Here is a 22,478-nt window from a genome sequence, read left to right as displayed (position 1 = left end):
TCCATTTGGAGCTGCCATTGCCAAATGTGCTTCTTTCTCCTAGAGACTCGACACCAAAGTCAAAGCTTCCTAGTTATCGACACCTTTGGCTATTTGTTTGGCATAAGCCGACTGACATCTTGAGTGTCGCTGCGATGACTCTTGCTTGGCCTTCCACGGTGAAGTCAGAGTCACTTGCTCGGGGAGAAGTGATGACTATGACAATTTTACAACATCCTCAACAGAGTTCCTCTCTTTGATGGTGTGCGTTTCGGTCTTTGTGGAAAGCCAAGTTGGGCGGTGTGTTGTGTCATGTGGGCATGATGTACCATTTTTCCTATAATCTATTTAATTAATAGGATAATCCTCCTGGCTAAATGAGTTGCGTGTAGCCTCTCTCAATGACGTGGGAAGTGCAGCCAAAGGGACGATCGTCCCCGTGGTATACTGTTCAATGGGATCAGAGCTCATACCCGTCGTGTCCCGAGCAGCCGTGGTGATGTAGGCCTCTCCTACCAGAGAAACGACAAAGCTACTTGGGATGTAGTCACCACAGACCACGTCCTGAACCTTGGCGTGATACTCCTCATCCTATTTCTTCTTACTCCAAATCTGCCAATCTGATGTTCCTTCAAAATTCAAAGAACGATGCACCGTACTCAGAGGCTACGATGAACCGTTGAAGCTTCTCTCTTTCCAGATAGGCGGGGCCTTGATGTCGGAGGAGAAGACCGATGCACGCTATCATCGTGTCTTCTTACTGTGTAGTGGTGAAGTCGGATTTGCGCAAGAGGTCTCTTGGCGGCAATTATGTCCTATGAAAGGTAGGTCCATTATTTGGATCTGCCACTGCCAGATGCGATTGTTTCTGCTGGAGACTTGACAGCAAAGTTAGAGCTCCCTAATTCTCGACCCCTTTGGCTATTGTTTTGCATAAGCCGACTAATATCTTGAGTGTTGATCGCCGAGATGACTCTTGCTTGGCCGTCCACGGTGAAGTCGGAGTCACTTGCTCGGCGAAAAGTGACGACGATGCCAATTTGACAACATCCTCAACAGAGTTCCTCTCTTTGGTGGTGTGCATGTTGGTCTTTGTGGGTAGCCAAGTTGGACGGTGTGTTGTGTGTTGTGGGCATGATAGTGTGTTCTTGTTGGCTGGCCCCGGTACTGGGCACGGTGGCCCTCTCGGTTGATGGATCATTTCAAGAGTCAGATGGCTCGGAGGCCGCCATTGGGACGGTTCTAAGGAACAATGAGGGATCTATTATATTTGCGGCATACAAGTTCATTTTCCACTGCAATGATCTGCTGGAAGTTGAGCTGCATGCGATCATGCAGGATATGGCGCTGGCGATGCAACACTCTTACCTTCTGGTGGTATTGCAGTCCGATTCTTCAGAGGCCTTGTCAAGTTTGTCAAATACTGCCATAGTTCGTTCGGCGTATGGCCAGATAGTCCTTCAGATTAAGGATCTCCTTGGTAGTAGGGAGATTTTTCCTCAGAAAATTAGTCGTACTCAAAATAGAGTTGTTGATCGGTTGGCCAATTATAGCCGATCTAAGCGAGCCACCGCTGTGTGGCTACGCTCGGTACCACCTTGTATCAAGGGTCGGTTGCCTCTTAACTGCAACTCTATGAACTTGCAATAAAATTCCTTTTACCCCCGCGAAAAAATAAGAGTATTCTTGTAAGGATTTGTACCATTGAATATATAGCATTTGGTCTCTTAAAAATAAGTTTCCTGTTGGCGCCATCCGTTAGAAAGAGATGGACAAACATATGAATTATTATTGCACGTGGTAACACTACGTTCACTCCAAACTACAAATCACACTATTATATTAAAATGTACGCGCGTGGTAAAGGAAATGGAAACGCAACACATGACAACAAACTAGCTGCTTGCCCGTCCCATCCACGCACCAATAATGGTATTACAATATATGTCGCCGTATATTCACAGCCACAAGCTCCTCACGCTATATCAACTTTTTCTTTTCAGAAGAAAAACACGCTATCTGGAGCAACTAGAGGCGGTTTATTTAATGCGTCGTCCGTCGTGCCAATTCAGATAGCTGTGATTGGTTGACTAGAACGATTCATCTCCTATCCCGGATGTCCAAATGGAGAAGGCAGAGTGTTTTGAACGCCAACAACGCATAGAAACAAGATGACTTTAACGTGCTTGACTGGAGAAATCGGGAATGGAAATGGCCGCCTTGTGGCTCCCGTTTCCCAACGTCAGAATGTTCGTGAACGAAGGCACGAGGGCCACGAGGACACCAGGCCCTATTTTTTTAATCGATTTGGCGGTCCCTCGCCGACAGAATGTTCACTGAAATTCAATAGCTACAACATACTTCCTTCTTTCCGGTTTATAGAGCTTATCTTAAAATTTTAGTTTTTCCATTTTATAAGGCTCAACTTGGTTGTTCCCCATCACATGTTCAGATTTCAAGGTGCATTAAATCATTGCATGCAAGTATTAAGAGAAAATTGACCAATGCATGTACTTTATGCATGCATGCATTGCAATTAATGCATTGATAAACATAATTTTTTGAGAAAAACAAAAGCATTAATTAGGTGCTTTTACAAACTACAAAAAATATTCCACCACTCACCATCTACCTTGGTTGGTGAGATTTTTGAATTAAGCCCTATAAACCGGAAAGGAGGGAGTAAGCAGTTGCAGATTCTTCCGGTACGTAGGAGTAGGCAGATCGAGTCTTATGGCCTATTTGATTCGCGGGATTTTGAAAACGTAGAAATAAAAAAAGTATAGGGTTGGAATGGCATGTTCACTTGAATTCTATAGGATTAGCAAGGAGTGTTTGACGGTACAGAAAAAAAAGCAAAAAAACTATGAAAAGAGGTTGGAGTGGATGTTAGATTTCCTATGAAATGTCGTACAAAAAATTTCATAGAAAAAATTCCTACAGGATTCAATCCTATGAATCAAAGGACCAACGCAGAAAAAACTCCTAAGGATTTCAGTCCCCCATATATCCTATAGAATTCCTTTGAATCAAAGGAGACCTTATTTGTTTCATCTTTGATTGGATTTGAATTATCAGTGGACTCGCTTATGGTACACTTGGGTGTGTTAGGTTGCTCGCATGATTTTGCCTGCATTGCATCTGTGTCTTACTTGAGCATGGCTGGAAAAAAGAGCAAAAAACCAACATCTCCATGTTGCTTGGTTGCGCGCATCTAGGCTTCTTGCATTAGGGGCAATTTTGGCATGACGTTTGGTGTCCTGCATTAACTGGGCTGATGCAACTACACGATGTTTGGTTACATACATGCAGCGTGATTAAAAGTTAACAGCTACACATAACCCACAAAGTTACACAGTGCCATGGCAACTGTGATGGACGGTGGCCACGGCGCCATGTCTGACACGATGAGCACAGAGTTATGGGCGAGTGATCCCGTCGGCGGCGCGGCGAACTAGTTGCTAGCGTCGTCGGCGCAGAGAAAGTATGCGCGGAGGGACGAATAGGAGGGCGCTGAGGCAAAGAACAAAGAGGAGAAATGCAGTGCGTGCGCCATAGCAGAGTCAGTGTAGTAGGACGAGGGAGAGGAGGTCGAAAGGAACGACGCTGGAGACGACTCCAGTGTAGTAGGATGCCGGCAAGGAGGTCGAGAGGAACGTCGTAGACAATGATGCCAATGTAGTACGACGCGGGCAAGGAGGCCGAGAGGAACGATGCCGGCGACGACGCCAGTAAAGTAGGGCGGGGGCGAAGAAGCAGAGGGGAACGACGTCGGTGGTGGTGACAATGCAACAAGGTGCGGGAGAAGAGGCTGAGAGGAACAACGCCAGCGGTGATGCCAGTGTAGTAGGAATGTAGGATGCGTGAGAGAAGTTCGAGAGGAACGATTAGAAGGGATGAGAGAGATTAAGAACTGTCATTAAACATACCACACATATGCATATGTACCGTCCATGAGGAAGATGTAAATCTACTCGTCTACGATCGGCGAAAGACAAAATATGCAACACAAAAGTCGTGTGAAATTGCAAGATGAAGATATTGGTCAAAAAAATTCAAACAGTTAACGGCGCGCGGCAAATTTGACAAAATTCATACTCCCTCCGTCCGGAAATACTTGTCGGAGAAATAGATGTATCTAGACATATGTTAGTTAGTTCTAGATACATCCTTTTTTTTGAAAGTGGCCATTTCTGGTTTTCATTTCATAGCAGGAGAGAGCGGGAAAAGTACATAGTCTGATCAAGTGATCGGTGGGGTGGAGAAGAAATTACATAGCCAGCCTAGCAAGAGTGTAAGCTGGCGAGAGGGGCCTGATTATGTTATTTTCACGGCACGTCCCCGAAGGGGTGCGCTATGCATTTGGCTCCGGCGATCCTCCACTGCTCCATGTCGCGGCGGCAGGCCGCTATGATGCTGCGGGCGCATGGTGATTTCCCTCTAAAGGTGCACGCATTCCGCTCTAACTAGATTTGCCAGACCATCAAAGTGAGCAGGGATCTGGTGCCCTTCCTCATGCCTGGGTTGGCTCCATCGATGATCAAACGAACCCTCTCGGTAGTGGACCTTCCCGTGCTCCAGATGGAATGGCTGAAAGAGTGGCAGCCTAGCCAGGTTGCCACCTCATTCTAGCACTGAATGACAATGGTGCACTCCCAGAACAGGTGCGACGAGGACTCAAGATTGCGCAGGCATAGCTGGCAGAAGTAGCTGTTAATCCATCCGCGTCTCTGTAGTCTATCGTTGCACCATAATCGATCTAAGTGCAGCAGCCAGAGAAGGACTTTCGTCTTGTCAGGAGCCCAGGCCTTCCAGATGGTTGCTGTGAAGTCAAGTGCCGGGCGCTCTTCAAACTGAACGTCGTAGGCGGAGCGCGTGGAGTAGTTGCCGGAGTTGCCTCAGGTCCAGGTGATGGTGTCAGCCCTGCCAGCTTGAAGCGTGATGCCAGCGCTTCGGATCTCCCTGGCGAGCTGCAACACCGTGTGCATGATGTTGTCATGATCACCATGGCGGAGGTCGAGTACCCATCGGTCTTGATGCAAGGCTTCTTGAACGGATCTGTTCTTGCGGGCGGAGTGAGCAAACACTGCGGGGGATGCCTGACATAGTTGTCTGCCGTTGAGCCAGGGAGAGTGCCAGAAGGAAGTCGTTGAGCCGTCCCCGACGGTGACGGCCGTGCAGGCAGCGAACAGGGCGCGATCGGCGTCGTCGCATGGAGAGCCGGTGCCAACCCAGGGGCAGGAGGGTTGCGTCCATGCAAGCCATAGCAATCGCAGGCGGAGGGCCCGGGCGAACTTCGCCAGATACATCCATTTTTATCGATTTCTTCGACAAGTAATTCCGAACGGAGAGAGTACAAAATAGCTTCAAATATAAACATTTATGGCAGACGAAACTACGAACTGATCAACATCGATGTGCATCTTCTTTCTGTAGACCTTATCTTTTAAATCCAAGCATTATTTTGTGGATTAGAAGATGAAAGAAATTAAGAAGAGATTACCGTAGAAAACGTGCAAACTCACGTACGAGGTGTACCCAGAATGAAGGAGCCCACGTAACCGCACCGGGGGAGAGTCACCCACGTGCGCTCGATAGCATCGAGCCCAGGCCTAGCTTGTGAAAAACTGCCAAATCGAGCATTCTCTGGGAACCAGACCCAGAGATGTTCTAAACTTCATGCAATGCAGACCCGACGATGAATGCAGGCAATCCAACAGGCTAAATTCCTTCCGCGCAACTTGTGTACGCAGACACCCAAAGATGTCTCGGACAATTGCATTCAAAATAGCCTGAATGTTAATAGATTGTTTCAGCTTTCAGATTCGGCTTCACCGGCCAAGCTGAATCTGGCCTCGAAGCTCAAACAAACAGACCCGAGCGCGGAAGAAACACTTCGACGTCCCTGCGGCGCAGAGAGAGAGAGAGAGAGAGAGTGACGAACTGTGCGGGTTGCAAAAAGGGCCGCCGTACTATGAACACTGCAGTCCTGCAGAGCAGAGCGCAAGAAGCATACTCAACGAGAGTACATGATATGGCAAGCGGATGAATTGTTAAAAATAAATTACCCAAACACAAACACAAGATGATAACAGCATATATTTATTTCTACTGCGCACCGGCGACGGCGGCCGGGGCGGCCTCGCCGCGGGCCTCGTCGTCGTCGACCCACGACCAGTAGTGCCGCTTCACGGTGATGGCCGCGCCGCCGCCGTCGTGGCCCTCGCCCTCGCCGCCCTCCTCCGTGTCGAACTCGCCCTCCTCCGGGACGCCCTCCACGAGCTCCGCGTCCACCGCGTGCAGCACGTACCTGGCGGGGAGTCCTGGGTACGAGACGGACTCCCGCTCCTCCACGCGCGGCTCCGGGACCGCCCCCACGATCCGGACGCGGGCGCGCTCGCCGAGCTCCTCGACGACGGCGCGGGCCGCGGCGGCCTCGGGGGTCTCCCCGGGGCGCATCTTCTCGGAGAGCGGCCGCGCGGCCCGGCGGCGGAGCGTGCCGTCGGAGAGCAGCTGGCGGGTCTCCACGAGGAGCGCGCCCCGGCGATTGCGGATGCGCACGGTGGCGACGTGGACGGCGCGCACGACGAGGGCCGGTGGGGAGGAGGCCGCGGGCAGGAGCGTGCAGTCGCCGCAGGAGAGCTCCAGGAAGAGGTTGAGCAGGTTCTTGGTCCCCGGCGCGGATCCCCAGGAGGCGAGCGCCGGGCCCGGGAGGCGCGGCCGGAGGTACGCCGCGAGCGAGTCTAGCGTCGGGAAGGCCAGCGGCCGCGGCGGCGACGGCGGCCGCATCTGGTGCCCGTCGTCGATTTGGGGGCGGACGAGTTTCCTTCTCCTCCAGATGAGAATTCCTCCGGTGGGTTGCGTTGCCGGAACGGAAGCATGGCGCTCGGGCTTAGGAAATGCTAGGCGTGGGCTCGGTTACATGGGCTAGTGGAGGCCCATACAAGAAAACAGCAATTACGACGGTCCAGCACGAGCTGGACACGGAAGCGGAAGCCCAGCAGGAATCGGTGGAATCGATCACAAAACAGAAGAAGCAATCGAGGTCTCTTGTCCCCAATCGCCACCGGAATTTCTAGACGCGTCCAAAATCCTCCCGGCGGCTGGGCTTCTCGCCGTCCGTCGCCGCCGGGCGACGCGTGCACGGCCGCTGTCGCCGAGGCTCTCCTCTCCTCTCCAGAAATCGTTTTCCTTCGCGGCTGGGCGATGGATTTGGGGACGGAGAATCGCCTTGCGGCGTTGCTCCTCGAGGAGGCCCGGAGGCTGCGGATGCAGGTGGAGAAGGAAGGGGTGCACGCCTATCTGCAGAAACCTAATGTGAGGCACCGCCCCAACTCGCGGTTCCTTGCCGCCACCGTTCTTGGCGTTCATCAAGGTCGGTTGGTTGCTCCTTACTTTTTTGTTCGACGCTAATATGATTGATTCACTGGCCAACTAAGCATCCCCTTTTATCCATTTTGATGACAAGTATTTCCGGACGGAGGGAGTAGTTGTTGGTTATGCTCAAAGCCCAGCTAATATGATTGATTAATTAAAATTACTACGAAGTTACGAGTATAGTGCAAAATGACATGTCTTGTAGTAAAAAAAATGTTTTGTTTCTGCTAGCCCTCACATCCAAAAACGTTCATTTGAAAGAATCTACTTTGTTGAGAATTTTCCGGTAGAAATACAGTTTGGAACTTTCTTTTTGAAATATATTTTCTCTTTTTGTCTGCAGCAAATCGAGTTGTGGAAGTTAATGAGATGTGGCGTGCCAGGGAGAAGGAGCTGGAGCTGGAATTGAAGATGAAAACCAGAACCAATGGTCGAATTGACTCGAGATCCCAGAAACGGAAGAACGACTCAAGAGACCAGAGCCCTGTTTCTAAGACCCAGCGAGACAGACCGTATGGCGCATCATTTTCGTCAAGGGATTCACAAGGCAGTTCTTATTCGGACCGGGGGGATGGGCTAGGCGATGATGAAATCGAAGAGTTTCTTCGATCAAGGTCAGTTACGGTTTTGATCAACAACACACTGGGAGAAATGAAATATTGAGAAAAAAATAATCTGATATTAATTGAAGATGTGATCTTTCTATGATGTCATGTGTGTACTTTACATGTGACTAATCACAAAATCATAATCTTACAATGTTCTTGTTTTAATAAGAAATGTAGTTAGCCTATACATTTGTATTTGCACATGCATAGGCCATCTATCTGTTCCAATTTTCACTAGACACGCAGTTTCTTTGTTAGGGTGAAGCGCGGGCGAGGAGCCATTGGTTCTAGAATGGATGAGCCTGGCCCATACCTCAAGCCTCCATCCGGCGTGAAAGATGATTCAGTAAGTCCGGATGCACGAGTGAAAGAAGAACGGAAGCACCGAGTTTATGGTCCAGAGAAGCCACTATTTTTTAGATCTAAATACTCAGACGAGGAGCCATCCACCTCGAAGCACAAGCACATAAAAGAAGAAAAGAACAATAGTAGCAACCGAGAGAGAAAGGAGGAGAACAGGAGGTCCAAACATCACCACCGTGAACATAAAAGCCGAAGTAGGGAGTGATGGCTGATGATTAATCGGAATGTGGAGAAAAGTTTCACCCTTTGCCGCTAAGTAGTGACCTGTTGAAATTATTGTATCAAATAAAACATGTCTCTTTTGAAGTGAATAGAAGGTCTTTTCTCTCATTGGTTTTTGGCCCTAGACTTCTACTTGGTGATTTGCGTTAGTTATGTGTTTGCAATTATGATGTGTTTTCGAAGTAGACATGCTCTGTTATGTTCTTCATTGTTCCGTCTCTCCCTTCTAAACAATCTACCCTTCATTCTCATTTAATGACAATTGTAACCTAGATAGGCATACAGAATGGGATGCGTGGGCCATGTACAAAGGCACAAGCAGTAAAATTTACCGAACGAAGTGACAACCAGATAGTTATGTTTATTGAGACGATACAGTTTTTTTTTACATAACAGTTCATACTCATTGGCATCTCTTACTACGCCATGATCGTCCACCAGATGAAACTGAAGCCTACAAATGAAGATGCGGCGATCAAGCTCAGGGGATGCGTGGTTCCTCCGCTTGCCGTTGGCTTGGCAACTGCAGAAGAACAGAAGGGTAGGTTACTGGCAGTAGAAATTCAGTTAAGTTTCCTTTCAAAAAATGTAGAACGAAGGTCAGTTGAGTTTGAGATGGTTTCAGAAGAGAGGTTCAGGCTACCAATTAAAAGAACATCTCCGCCAGTCATTATGTTGGTTTCATGTGTACATTATTTCCCAGTGTTTTAAGGCAGTACTGATTTTTAAAGTTATTCTAGCGAGACTAGAAATTTGTAAGTTTCTCTACTTCTGATCATCCTAGACAGCACTAAAGATTGTTGTCTGAACTCAAATTACCTGTAGAAGCAGCAGTTCCCGTGGATGCTGAAGAAGCGGCTGTGCTACCTGCAGTTGCAGCATCTGCAAAGAGAGTTAAAATCAGCAGTGCTCAGCACGCTGTCGTACAAATCAATCTAATTATGGCATGATTGATCTTATCGGTTGTGATCAAATCAGATCATCATTGAAGAGATCTTGCGTGTGAAAACTTTCAGCAGAAGATACAATAATTATGGTTCTGGTTTGATGGAGATCCAAGTTTTGGCACCCATTTCTCTACCCTCAGCTCGTCAGGCAACCAGCAGATTACTTTTTTACATGTTGTTAACTAAAGTACCACTACAAAGTACAGATTGATGGTAAAGATGTTTAAGAGAGAGAGAGAGAGAGAGATGTGGCTAGCTCAGATCAGGTGCATGAAAGGACAAATTTTCCAGTAATGGACAATCCACCTTGATCTGATCCAAGTACTACTGTTTCTGACAAACAAATAATTAAGTTTCAGCTCAGCTTGGACGTACGTGCGTGCCGCACTAGGCGCTAAACGAAGCATCAATCTATCGATCCTGTCGGCAACGATGATGATGATGATTGACGAGAGCTCGGAAAGCGGGCGGGCTTACCGGAACCGGCGCCGGCGGTGTACTTGGCGCAGGTGGACGCGTCGGTGGTGACGCCGCAGCGCTTGGCGAGGAGCACCCCCTGCTCCGGCGCCACGCCGAACGCCTGCAGCGCGGCCTTGTTCATGAGGATGGCGCACATGCACGCCGCCTGCGTGGTCGCCGCCTCCTTGAGCGGGTCGCAGCACGACTCCGGCGGCGTGTCGGTGGTGTTCAGGTAGCCCGCGCACGTCACGAGCTTCGACGCGCACGACGGCACCGCGCCGCTGGCGTCCGCGGGCGTCGTCGTCCCCTGCGCCGACGACGGTGCGGCGGCCATGCAGCAGGCGACGGCCACGGCGATGGCGATGGCCACCGCCTGCGGCAGAAGGCGCGCGCTGACACCGCTCCGCATCCTGCGCACGAGAGCGAGGCTAGCTGCTGCGAGAGTGAACTAGTGTGAGTGCGAGCGAGCAAGGTGGTATGGTCCTACTCCTATATTCTTCAGCAGTTGAGTTTTTATTTTTATTTTTTGAGGGGCTTCAGTAGTTCAGCTGCTGCATGGATCTAGCCTAGTCTAGCATGTGTGCCTGCAGGGTGGTTGGTGCCTGGCTGGCGACGTGTACGTACGTGGGCTGGAATCTTCCTCGCTGTGCAAATTGCACGCCATGGCTGATCCAGTTCGCGAGAGGTGCTAGGCACGACAGGAGTCTTGTGGTATCTCTACTATTAAAACAGGATCAAACGCCGTGATGGTTCGACCCATTTCTCTAGCTCGCATGATTCCTCAGTGGAAAAAAGTATAGTCACGACCCACGCGCCACACTCCGTCTTCTTCGAACCCCCCTTGCTCCTGATCCGCCGTTTTCCTCATCCTCGTGACGCTCATTCCCCTTCTCATTCCCCTTCCCGCAATGAAATCGGGTGGCGCTGAACAAACGATCAAGTTGCCCGTGCTACCACAGACCCATTGTTGGCATGCGGTGGAGGTGTTCAAGGAGTCTGTCTCGAAGCTGCGGGTGGAGCAAGTTGACGTCTCCGCCTGCCGCTGCTCAACACCGATCTTGAGACAACCAAGTAAGGGTTCCCACTTGCCATCGAGGTGTTCCGCGACAGGGTCCAGGGCGTCAAGCCGCCAACTGCTTCCTCTTCGACTGGATAAGGGGCGCAACCAGTAAGCTCTTCCTCATCATCCTTCTCTCTTTTTTTTGCGGGAAGTCATAGGGATTTTATTCCAGGATAATAGATTTACAATCCTCAGCGACTAAATTACTGGCGCACGGAGGAGCTTGCCCCAGCCAGTATGCTGTGCTATCTCCACACCGTTCAAAGTTCGCTAAGCAATCTGCAAAAACCCTATTTTGATAACGAGAAATTTTTACAGGAACAAAAACCCTATCACTTAAGAGAAATTTAATCTCCTGGATCATATGGCCGAAAGCTGATCTATCCATGGATGCATCAGATATAGCTTTAAGTACCGAGGCACAGTCTGACTGTATGATGATCATTGAATTGGAGTGCTCCACTGTCAGTTTAATTCCTTCTAATATAGCATGTAGCTCCGCTTCAAAGGCATCGTTGCAATGGAATAACTTGCGGTACACAGCAAAGGTTACATCACCGCCTGCGTTCCTCAAGATCATACCCGATCCAGCCGAGCCATCTGTAACGTTAAAAGAGCCGTCCACTGACAGCGCCACCGCATCTATCACAGGGGGTGGCCAAGGCTCACGATGCATGGGATTTATATTGCCCACCCCCTCGACGAAAGTTTCAGTGAACATCGGAGATTTGCCCTTGATTATCTCCTCCACCCCACGTGAAATCTGACTGAACGTATTATAGTAGCTGAGAAGGAATGAGCATGATACCTTTGGTGGTGGTATGGACTTACCATGTACCAGCTCATTCCGAAGGTGCCATATTCTCCATAAGACCATGATAACTCTGCTCCTGATAGACTCATGTGATTCTGCAAGGAGGTGAAACAACCATTCCGTCCCTGTGCATTTGATCAAGGACCTATTCGGCAGAGGCCAGTGATTCATCATTAAGTCCCAGAGATTAGCAGCATTTGGGCAGGATATGAGCGCATGAAATGATGATTCCTGCTCCCGATCACATAGACTGCAGTACCCATTCAGCTCGAAATGCCTTCTTCTCTTTTCTGCATCCGTTGGCAGGGCGCCTGAGGCCACTTGCCAAGCAAAGTTCTTGAGTTCTGGTGGAACCGCAGCGTTCCACACTAAACGCCATACAGATCTATCTCCTGAGGGGTGATTGATGGAGGACCCTGGACAAAACTGTTCATAATGGTCCGCCATCGCCACATGGTAAGCACTCTTAACTGTCAGCAAGCCAGATTTCTCCCAAGCCAAGAAATAAAGTCATGTCGTTGCCTCGTAGATGTTCTGATCTTGAGGATGGAGTCCACATCGGGCTGCCAAAAGTGTCGCTGAACCAGCTCCACCTTCCAATTACCCCGATCATCTATGAAATCACTTACTCTGTTAAGGCGACAGTTTCTCTTGGGAGTAATGGGTGTATATGGCGGTCCCCGTGGAATCCATGGGTCCCTCCACACGCGAATATTAGCACCATTGCCAACACGCCATAACATGCCTTTCTTCACTAGTTCCAGGCCATACTCTATTCCTTTCCATACTGCCGAGGAGTTTCCCGAAAACACCGTATCGACCAAGCTACCATTGGGAAAATATTTAGCTCGAAGGAGTCTAGCACATAAAGAATCCGGTGTCATCAGGAGTCGTCAAGCTTGCTTAGCAAGCAACGCTTGGTTATAAGCCCTCATATCTCTGAAACCGAGGCCTCCTTTCGACTTGGGCAAAATTAGCTTATCCCATGCAGTCCACGCCATTTTCCGCCTGCCATTCTCCACTCCCCACCAATATTGTCTCATCATTTTTGTTAGCTCATCGCACACAGAGAAGGGGAGTTTAAAGATGCTCATGACATAAACTGGGATGGCTTGTGCAACAGACTTGATTAAAACTTCTTTGCTAGCTTGTGAAGAATACCTTTCGCTCCAGTCAATTAACCTCTTGCTCAATCTGGATTGTAATGACTCAAAACGGCCCTTATGCATATGGCCTTCCGGTACAGGGAGGCCAAGGTACTTGGGTTCGAACTCCTGTTGAGTGGCTTGCAGAATATCTTTCACTTCTTCAACCACCAGAGGAGGGCAGCTGTCAGCAAACAGGATGGAACACTTTGAGGGATTGATAAGTTGACCGGTAGCTGAGGCATATGTGTTCAAAACATCCCTGACAATCACCGCTTGATCCGAGGCAGCCCGAAAAAAGAGCAAAGAGTCGTCCGCAAACAATAAGTGTGAAATAGCCGGAGCACCCCGGCAGATTTTTATACCTTCAAGACCTCTTTCTTGTACAGCGCCATGTAAAAGAGCGGATAAAGCATCAGCGACAAAAAGAAACAGGAAGGGTGATAATGGGTCACCTTGACACAGACCGCGAGAGGGAGAAAACTGTTCCAGAGATTTTCCATTAAACTTTACCGCAAACTTTACCGAGCGCACACACTCCATGACATGGGTGACCCATTCTCTCGCAAATCCCCACTTCAAAAGAGCACGCTCCAGGAAAACCCAATCCACACGATCGTAAGCTTTGGAGAGATCCAACTTATATGCACAAAAATTATTGCCTCCAGTACTGATTGTATATGGTGTAAACATTCAAATGCAATGATGGAATTATCTGAGATAAGTCTTCTCGGGATGAACACACTTTGGTTTTCAGATATGAGCTCTGTAAGGAGTGGTCGAAGACGATTTACCATGCACTTTGAGACTATCTTGTAGATCACATTACATAGGGAAATAGGACGAAAATCCTTTAGGGAGGAGGTATGTTGAGCCTTGGGTATTAACACAATAGATGTGTCGTTTACACCGTCAGGCATCATCCCAGTCATAAAAAACTGATGTACTACCTTCACAATTTCCTCTTTCAGCACTCCTGAAAGAACGAGGATGTCGCCTAGAGGGGGGGGTGAATAGGCGCTTTAAAATAATTACGGTTTAGGTTTGAACAAATGCGGAATAAACCTAGCGGTTAATTTGTCAAGCACAAAACCTACAACAACTAGGCTCACCTATGTGCACCAACAACTTATGCTAAGCAAGAATAAGCAACTATGTGATAGCAAGATATATGACAAAGAACAATATGGCTATCACAAAGTAAAGTGCATAAGTAAAGGGGCTCGGGTAAGAGATAACTGAGGCACGCGGAGACGATGATGTATCCCGAAGTTCACACCCTTGCGGATGCTAATCTCTGTTTGGAGCGGTGTGGAGGCACAATGCTCCCCAAGAAGCCACTAGGGCCACCGTAATCTCCTCACGCCCTCACACAATGCAAGATGCCGTGATTCCACTAAGGGACCCTTGAGGGCGGTCACCGAACCCGTACAAATGGCGACCCTTGGGGGCGGTCACCGAACCCGTACACTTTGGGAACCCTTGGGGGCGGTCACCGGTACCCGTCAAATTGCTCGGGGCGATCTCCACAACCTAATTGGAGACCCCGACGCTTGCCCGGAGCTTTACACCACAATGATTGACCTCCGAACACCACCAACCGTCTAGGGCACCAAGGTACCCAAGAGGAACAAGCTCTAGGGTGCCCAAACACCCAAGAGTAATAAGCTTCTCAAACTTCACTTCCACGTATCACCGTGGAGAACTCAAACTAATGCACCAAATGCAATGGCAAGGGCATACAGAGTGCCCAAGTCCTTCTCTCCCAAATCCCACCAAAGCAACTAATGCTAGGGAGGAAAATGAGAGGAAGAACGAAAGAAGAACACGAAGAACTCCAAGATCTAGATGTTGGAAATATGCCCTAGAGGCAATAATAAAAGTATTATTATTATATTTCCTTGTTCATGATAATTGTCTTTTATTCATGCTATAACTGTATTATCCGGAAATCGTAATACACGTGTGAATACATAGACCACAATATGTCCCTAGTGAGCCTCTAGTTGACTAGCTCGTTGTGATCAACAGATAGTCATGGTTTCCTGGCTATGGACATTGGATGTCATTGATAACGGGATCACATCATTAGGAGAATGATGTGATGGACAAGACCCAATCCTAAGCCTAGCACAAAGATCGTGTAGCTCGTTTGCTAGAGCTTTGCCAATGTCAAGTATCTCTTCCTTTGACCATGAGAGCGTGTAACTCCTGGATACCGTAGGAGTGCTTTGGTGTATCAAACGTCACAACGTAACTGGGTGACTATAAAGGTGCACTACAGGTATCTCCGAAAGTATCTATTGTTTTATGCGGATCGAGACTGGGATTTGTCACTCCGTGTAAACGGAGAGGTATCTCTGGGCCCACTCGGTAGGATATCATCATATGCGCAATGTGACCAAGGAGTTGATCACGGGATGATGTGTTACGGAACGAGTAAAGTGACTTGCCGGTAACGAGATTGAACAAGGTATTGGATACCGACGATCGAATCTCGGGCAAGTAACATACCGCTAGACAAAGGGAATTGTATACGGGGTCGACTGAGTCCTTGACATCGTGGTTCATCCGATGAGATCATCGTGGAACATGTGGGAGCCAACATGGGTATCCAGATCCCGCTGTTGGTTATTGACCGGAGAACGTCTCGGTCATGTCTACATGTCTCCCGAACCCGTAGGGTCTACACACTTAAGGTTCGATGACGCTAGGGTTATAAAGGAAGTTTGTATGTGGTTACCGAATGTTGTTAGGAGTCCCGGATGAGATCCCGGACGTCACGAGGAGTTCCGGAATGGTCCGGAGGTAAAGATTTATATATGGGAAGTCCTATTTTGGCCACCGGAAAATGTTCAGGTTTTTTCGGTATTGTACCGGGAAGGTTCTAGAAGGTTCCGGAGTGGGGCCCACCTGCATGGGGGGACCCACATGAACGTGGGTAGTGGGGGCAAGGCCCCACACCCCTGGTCAAGGCGCAACAAGATCCCCCCTTAGAAGGAATAAGATCATATCCCGAAGGGATAAGATCAAGATCCCTAAAAAGGGGGGGATAACAATCGGTGGGGGAGGAAATGATGGGATTTCTTTCCTCCCACCTTGGCCAACGCCCCAATGGACTTGGAGGGCAAGAAACCAGCCCCTCCACCCCTATATATAGTGGGGAGGCGCATGGGAGCTATACACGAAGTTCTGGCACAGCCCTACCTCTCTTCCTACTCCTCCTCTCCCATGGTGCTTGGCGAAGTCCTGCTGGATTGCCACGCTCCTCCACCACCACCACGCCGTTGTGCTGCTGTTGGATGGAGTCTTCCTCAACCTCTCCCTCTCTCCTTGCTGGATCAAGGCATGGGAGACGTCACCGGGCTGTACGTGTGTTGAACGCGGAGGTGCCATCGGTTGGGCACTAGGATCATCGGTGATTTGAATCACGACGAGTACGACTCCATCAACCCCGTTCACTTGAACACTTCCGCTTAGCGATCTACAAGGGTATGTAGATGCACTCTCTTTCTACTCGTTGCTGGTCTCTCCATAGATAGATCTTGGTGACACGTAGGAAAATTTTGAATTTCCGCTACGTTCCCCAACAATGGTATCAGAGCTAGGTCTATTGCGTAGATTCTTTGCACGAGTAGAACACAAAGTAGTTGTGGGCGTTGATGTTGTTCAATATGCTTACCGTTACTAGTCCAATCTTGTTTCGACGGTATTGTGGGATGAAGCGGCCCGGACCGACCTTACACGTACTCTTACGTGAGACAGGTTCCACCGATTGACATGCACTTGGTGCATAAGGTGGCTAGCGGGTGCCAGTCTCTCCCACTTTAGTCGGAACGGATTCGATGAAAAGGGTCCTTATGAAGGGTAAATATCAATTGGCATATCACGTTGTGGTCTTGCGTAGGTAAGAAACGTTCTTGCTAGAAACCCATAGCAGCCACGTAAAACATGCAAACAACAATTAGAGGACGTCTAACTTGTTTTTGCAGGGTATGCTATGTGATGTGATATGGCCAAAAGGATGTGATGAATGATATATGTGATGTATGAGATTGATCATGTTCTTGTAATAGGATTCACGACTTGCATGTCGATGAGTATGACAACCGGCAGGAGCCATAGGAGTTGTCTTTATTTATTGTATGACCTGCGTGTCATTGAAGAACGCCATGTAAACTACTTTACTTTATTGCTAAACGCGTTAGTCATAGAAGTAGAAGTAGTCGTTGGCGTGACAACTTCATGAAGACACGATGATGGAGATCATGATGATGGAGATCATGGTGTCAAGCCGGTGACAAGATGATCATGGAGCCCCGAAGATGAAGATCAAAGGAGCTATATGATATTGGCCATATCATGTCACTACTCTATTTGATTGCATGTGATGTTTATCATGTTTATGCATCTTGTTTGCTTAGAACGACGGTAGTAAATAAGATGATCCCTTACAAAATTTCAAGAAGTGTTCTCCCCTAACTGTGCACCGTTGCTACAGTTCGTCGCTTCTAAGCACCACGTGATGATCGGGTGTGATGGATTCTTACGTTCACATACAACGGGTGTAAGACAATTTTACACAGCGAAAACACTTAGGGTTAACTTGACGAGCCTAGCATGTGCAGACATGGCCTCGGAACACGGAGACCGAAAGGTCGAGCATGAGTCGTATAGTAGATACGATCAACATGAAGATGTTCACCGATGATGACTAGTCCGTCTCACGTGATGATCGGACACGGCCTAGTTGACTCGGATCATGTAATCACTTAGATGACCAGAGGGATGTCTATCTGAGTGGGAGTTCATAAGATGAACTTAATTATCTTGAACATAGTCAAAAGACCTTTTACAAATTATGTCGTAGCTCGCGCTTTAGTTCTACTGTTTTAGATATGTTCCTAGAGAAAATATAGTTGAAAGTTGAAAGTAGCAATTATGCGGACAGTAGAAAGCTTATGTCCTTAATGCACTGCTCAGTGTGCCGAACCCCAAACATCGTTTGTGGATGTTGCAAACATCGGACATACACGTTTTGATAACTACGTGATAGTTCAGTTAAACGGTTTAGAGTTGAGGCACTAAAGACGTTTTCGAAACATCGCGGAACATATGAGATGTTTCAAGGGCTGAAATTGGGATTTCAGGCTCGTGCCCACGTCAAGAGGTATGAGACCTCCGGCGATTTTCTTAGCCTGCAAACTAAGGGAGAAAAGCTCAATCGTTGAGCTTGTGCTCAGATTGTCTGAGTGCAACAATCACTTGAATCAAGTGGGAGTTAATCTTCCAGATGAGATAGTGATGTTTCCCCAAAGTCATTGCCACCGAGCTGCTAGAGCTTCGTGATGAACTATAACATATCAGGGATAGATATGATGATCCTTGAGGTATTCGCGATGTTTGACACCGCGAAAGTAGAAATCAAGAAGGAGCATCAATTGTTGATGGTTGGTGAAACCACTAGTTTCAAGAAGGGCAAGTGCAAGAAGGGATACTTCATGAAACGACAAATCAGCTGCTGCACCAGTGAAGAAACCCAAGGTTGAACCCAAACCCAAGACTAAGTGCTTCTGTAATAAGGGGAACAGTCACTAGAGCAGAATTACCCTAGATACTTGGTAGATGAGAAGGCTGGCAAGGTCGATAGAAGTATATTGGATATACATTATGTTAATGTGTACTTTACTAGTACTCCTAGTAGCACCAGGGTATAAGATACCGGTTCGGTTGCTAAGTGTTAGTAACTCAAAATAAAAGCTACGGCATAAACGGAGACTAGCTAAAGGTGAGCTGACGATATGTGTTGGAAGTGTTTCCAATGTTGATATGATCAAGCATCGCACGCTCCCTCTACCATCGAGATTTGGTGTTTGCGTTGAGCATAGACATGATTGGATTATGTCTATCGCAATACGGTTATTCATTTAAAGAGAATAATGGTTACTCTATTTATTCGAATAATACCTTCAATGGTCTTGCACCTAAAATGAATGGTTCATTGAAATCTCGATCGTAGTGATACACATGTTCATGCCAAAAGATATTAATGATAGTACCACCTATTTGTGGCACTGCCACGTAAGTCATATCGGTATAAAATGCATGAAGAAGCTCCATGTTGATGGATCTTTGGACTCACTCATTTTTGAAAAGTTTGAGACATGCGAACCATGTCTATTGGTATATATGCATGAAGAAACTCCATGCAAATGGACCATTTGAACTCACTTGATTTTGAATCACTTGAGATATGCAAATCATACCACATGGGCAAGATGACTGAAAAGCCTCGGTTTCAGTAAGATGGAACAAGATAGCAACTTGTTGGAAGTAACACATTTTGATGTGTGTAGTCCAATGAGTGCTGAGGCATGCAGTGAATATCATTATGTTCTTACTTCACAGATGATTCGAGTAGATGTTGAATATATTTACTTGATGAAACACAAGTCTGAATTATTGAATGGTTCAAGTAATTTCAGAGTAAAGTTGAAGATCATCGTGACAAGAGGATAAAATGTCTATGATAAGATCATAGAGATGAATATCTAAGTTACGAGTTTTGGCACACAATTAAGACATTGTGGAAATTGTTTCGCAATTAATACCGCCTGGAACACCATAGTGTGATGGTGTGTCCGAACATCATAGTTGCACCCTATTGGATATGGTGCGTACCATGATGTCTCTTATCGAATTACCACTATTGTCCATGGGTTAGGCATTAGAGACAACCACATTCACTTTAAATAGGGCACCACTGTCAGGACCCCGACTCGATGTCACATCGATCTAGCCGGTAACACCTCACATCACTTTGCGGCCTCACGCACGGTATCCCCACGGGTGTCGCCTTACCTTTGCCCGGGACCGTTTGCGCCTTTTGGCTCACGTATATGATAGTGTCGCTAGCATCCATATGATAAAGAGCCCGGGCTGACATGACTAGTCGTAAACCCAAAGTGGCACAGACTTACAGGGACAGGCATCCATGACCCAGCTTCGAACGTGTCGGTCATCAGCAAGTGGGTCCGGGCTGTAGCACTGGGCTAGCAGGACTCCGGTAAACCGGGCTGTAGCGGGCTAACAGGACTCCGGTACTCAAAGCGTGACATTTCCCCGAAGGGACAGACACAGGAACGAAGAAGGACACATGCCGGCCAGCCTAAGTGTTCCAGAGCAGTAGCAAGCTACCATGGCTCAGCGGTAACACTAGGAGACATTTCCTGGTAAGAGAGGCTACTAAAGATAAACAACTAGATAGTGAGATCCCACACATACCAAGCATTTCAATCATACACACAATATGCTCGATATGTGCAAATACAACGAAGCATCACAACATGACTCTATGACACAAGTACTTTATTTAAGGCTCAGTGAGCCATACATAACATACACAAAGGTACGGGTCTCACGACCCCACATACAAGTCATACAGTCATACAAACCAGCAGCGGAAGTAACTTGTCTGAGTACAGACAACTAGTAAAAAAAAAGAGGCTTGGAAAGCCTAGCTATACTACGTGGTCCTTCACAAGCTCAGGGTCACCACCTGGGTCTTTAGCCTACTCGTTGATGTCAACGTCTACATAGAACCCATCAGAAGGGGTTGCAGCGTCTTCTGTAAAAATGTAGATTATAGCAACATGAGTACAAAGGTACTCAGCAAGACTTACATCAGATCCTACATACATGCATAGTATCAAGAAGGGTTGGTGGAGTTATTGCAGCAAGCCAGCTTTGACTCTTGGCTAGGCTATCCTACGATACTCCAACTTGAAATGGTTTTGCGCACACGAGTCCACTACTCACCACTTCAATACACTACCGAGGATCCACCTCCGTCTTCCTACGAAAGAGCCATCCTTGGCACTCACACTTATCTTGAGGCTTTTAGTAGTTTCCATTTCTTGTCTATGAACTGTATAGGCAACCAAGTAGTCCTTTACCGCGGACGCGGCTATTCGAATAGATCATGTTAACCCTGCAGGGGTGTACTTCTTCATACATGTTTCCACCACTTAGCGTCTGCACACGACATGTGCTCGGCAGACTTCAAGCGAAAGCCGACGTGGGTGTAGACCACGACCTACCTAAACACTTAAGCCTCTAGTCCAGGTTTATCGCCTATTCAGGTTCCATCCGCAGGGAGTCCGGCCGAGGTTTCCCATACGGCCCCGAACGATGTGAACAGGGTTCCCGAGATACCTAACGGGTATTCGGTACACCGTGCCACGTACCTACCGCATCACAGCCCACCCCTACGGTCAGCGCTGTCCACGGCCTCCAGTAGACTACAAACACCAGAAACTACTTACAACTCCTGGACAGAGAGCTAGGGTGAATAAGAAGTCGAGCGGGGTCATATTTCAGGGCCCAATGCATGGTAGTAGCTGTATCTTAAATCACACATACAGATCTCAGTGCTTAAGGTCGGCTTCAATGAAACAACCCACCATGTACTCCTACATGGCCTCTCATCGATACCTTTACCAAATCGTGTTCACCACACCACTCTCATTTCCGACATAATCATTTCACTCTAGCCATCACCCAGATGAACCAGACCTGACACAACTCTAAGCATAGCAGGCATAGCAAGGTAGGAACAACACATACATATGGCTCAATCAACTCCTACACATGCTAGTGGGTTTCATCTAGTTACTGTGGCAATGACAGGTCATGCAGAGGAAATGGGTTCAACTACCGTGGCACACAGCAGTTTGAAACGCATTGTCTTAATGCAGTAAAAGAGAGCAGGAGCGAGAACATGGGATTGTATCGATATGATCAAATGGTTGGTTGCTTGCCTGATGGTTCGATGCACTGATACGGTTCTTCGTTAGGGTAATCACGGTACTCCTCGGAGGCAGAACCTGTCGCAAAGGACATCGATACACAACATCACCAAACAATGTGCAACAATATGATGCATGCATGAAACATGGCAATATGAGTGTGTTGGGCTAATGCAACTAAAACCAGAAGGGTTTGAACAGATTTGAATCAAGGATTCAAATTTCAAATTCAAATATGGCCTTTTAAAGTGCTTTTCCTTGTTCTGCTTGAAACATCAATTTAACTTGTTTGATCATGCATGAACATAGTACAGATGGATAGATTGGATTTTTCTGATCATTTTTCATATATAATTTGTCCAATTTGGAGTTACAGAATAAAAGTTATGAATTTTTGAAGTTTAAATAATATTCTGGAATTTCCTGATTTAAATTAAATCCAGAAATATAATTATTGCGCCAGCATGACGTCAGCATGACGTCAGTGGTCAACTGCGGCTGGCTGAGGTCAAACCTGACGTGTGGGGCCCACACGTCAGTGACAGGGGGGTTAAACAGGGTTAAATTAATCCTAATTACTAATTAGTGGCGCTGGGGCCCACTGGTCAGTGTCAGGGGTTAACTAACAGTGGTTAGCGCTAATGATGTCCACCTGGCCGACGGGGCCCACGCGTCAGTGACCCTGGGGGGTCAAACC

General features: G+C 47.7%; 3 protein-coding genes across 4 annotated transcripts; 1 reads left to right on the top strand and 2 right to left on the bottom strand.

Moving 5' to 3' along the window:
• Nucleotides 1-5,483: 5,483 nt before the first annotated feature.
• On the bottom strand, nt 5,484-6,973 carry LOC119338218. 2 transcript variants are annotated; one of them, XM_037610519.1, is made up of 2 exons: nt 6,099-6,973; nt 5,484-5,968 (listed from the first exon to the last, which is right to left on the bottom strand). In XM_037610519.1, the coding sequence occupies exons 1-2, from the start codon at nt 6,766-6,768 to the stop codon at nt 5,952-5,954; spliced, it is 687 nt and encodes a 228-aa protein (XP_037466416.1). In that variant the 5' UTR covers nt 6,769-6,973; the 3' UTR covers nt 5,484-5,951. The 2 variants fall into 2 exon arrangements, with proteins under 2 accessions (XP_037466416.1, XP_037466417.1); XM_037610520.1 differs by having other exon boundaries at nt 5,485-5,968; nt 6,048-6,969.
• On the top strand, nt 6,896-8,658 carry LOC119338221. Its single transcript, XM_037610522.1, has 3 exons — nt 6,896-7,354; nt 7,700-7,970; nt 8,211-8,658. Exons 1-3 carry the CDS (start codon nt 7,186-7,188, stop codon nt 8,530-8,532), a joined length of 762 nt encoding a protein of 253 aa, XP_037466419.1. The 5' UTR covers nt 6,896-7,185; the 3' UTR covers nt 8,533-8,658.
• A 115-nt stretch (nt 8,659-8,773) lies between these two features.
• On the bottom strand, nt 8,774-10,412 carry LOC119338220 (lipid transfer-like protein VAS). The gene is made up of 3 exons (XM_037610521.1): nt 9,974-10,412; nt 9,369-9,431; nt 8,774-9,072 (listed from the first exon to the last, which is right to left on the bottom strand). Exons 1-3 carry the CDS (start codon nt 10,362-10,364, stop codon nt 8,969-8,971), a joined length of 558 nt encoding a protein of 185 aa, XP_037466418.1. The 5' UTR covers nt 10,365-10,412; the 3' UTR covers nt 8,774-8,968.
• Between the last annotated feature and the right edge of the window lie 12,066 nt (nt 10,413-22,478).

Source organism: Triticum dicoccoides, chromosome 7B (assembly GCF_002162155.2).
Source record: "Triticum dicoccoides isolate Atlit2015 ecotype Zavitan chromosome 7B, WEW_v2.0, whole genome shotgun sequence".
Lineage (NCBI taxonomy): Eukaryota > Viridiplantae > Streptophyta > Magnoliopsida > Poales > Poaceae > Triticum > Triticum dicoccoides.
Note: the sequence above shows the minus strand (reverse complement) of the source record. Positions and strands in the feature narration are given on the sequence as shown.

Bases quoted from the DNA above. Each gene is read 5' to 3' on its own strand.
- LOC119338218 (XM_037610519.1), bottom strand. From the start codon at position 6,768: ATGCGGCCGCCGTCGCCGCCGCGGCCGCTGGCCTTCCCGACGCTAGAC.
- LOC119338221 (XM_037610522.1), top strand. From the start codon at position 7,186: ATGGATTTGGGGACGGAGAATCGCCTTGCGGCGTTGCTCCTCGAGGAG. The intron at 7,355-7,699 runs GTCGGTTGGTTG...TTTTGTCTGCAG, and splicing joins CGTTCTTGGCGTTCATCAAG to CAAATCGAGTTGTGGAAGTT. The intron at 7,971-8,210 runs GTCAGTTACGGT...CTAGACACGCAG, and splicing joins GAAGAGTTTCTTCGATCAAG to TTTCTTTGTTAGGGTGAAGC.
- LOC119338220 (XM_037610521.1), bottom strand. From the start codon at position 10,364: ATGCGGAGCGGTGTCAGCGCGCGCCTTCTGCCGCAGGCGGTGGCCATC. The intron at 9,432-9,973 runs GTAAGCCCGCCC...CTCTCTTTGCAG, and splicing joins CACCGCCGGCGCCGGTTCCG to ATGCTGCAACTGCAGGTAGC. The intron at 9,073-9,368 runs GTAATTTGAGTT...GTTCTTCTGCAG, and splicing joins GGGAACTGCTGCTTCTACAG to TTGCCAAGCCAACGGCAAGC.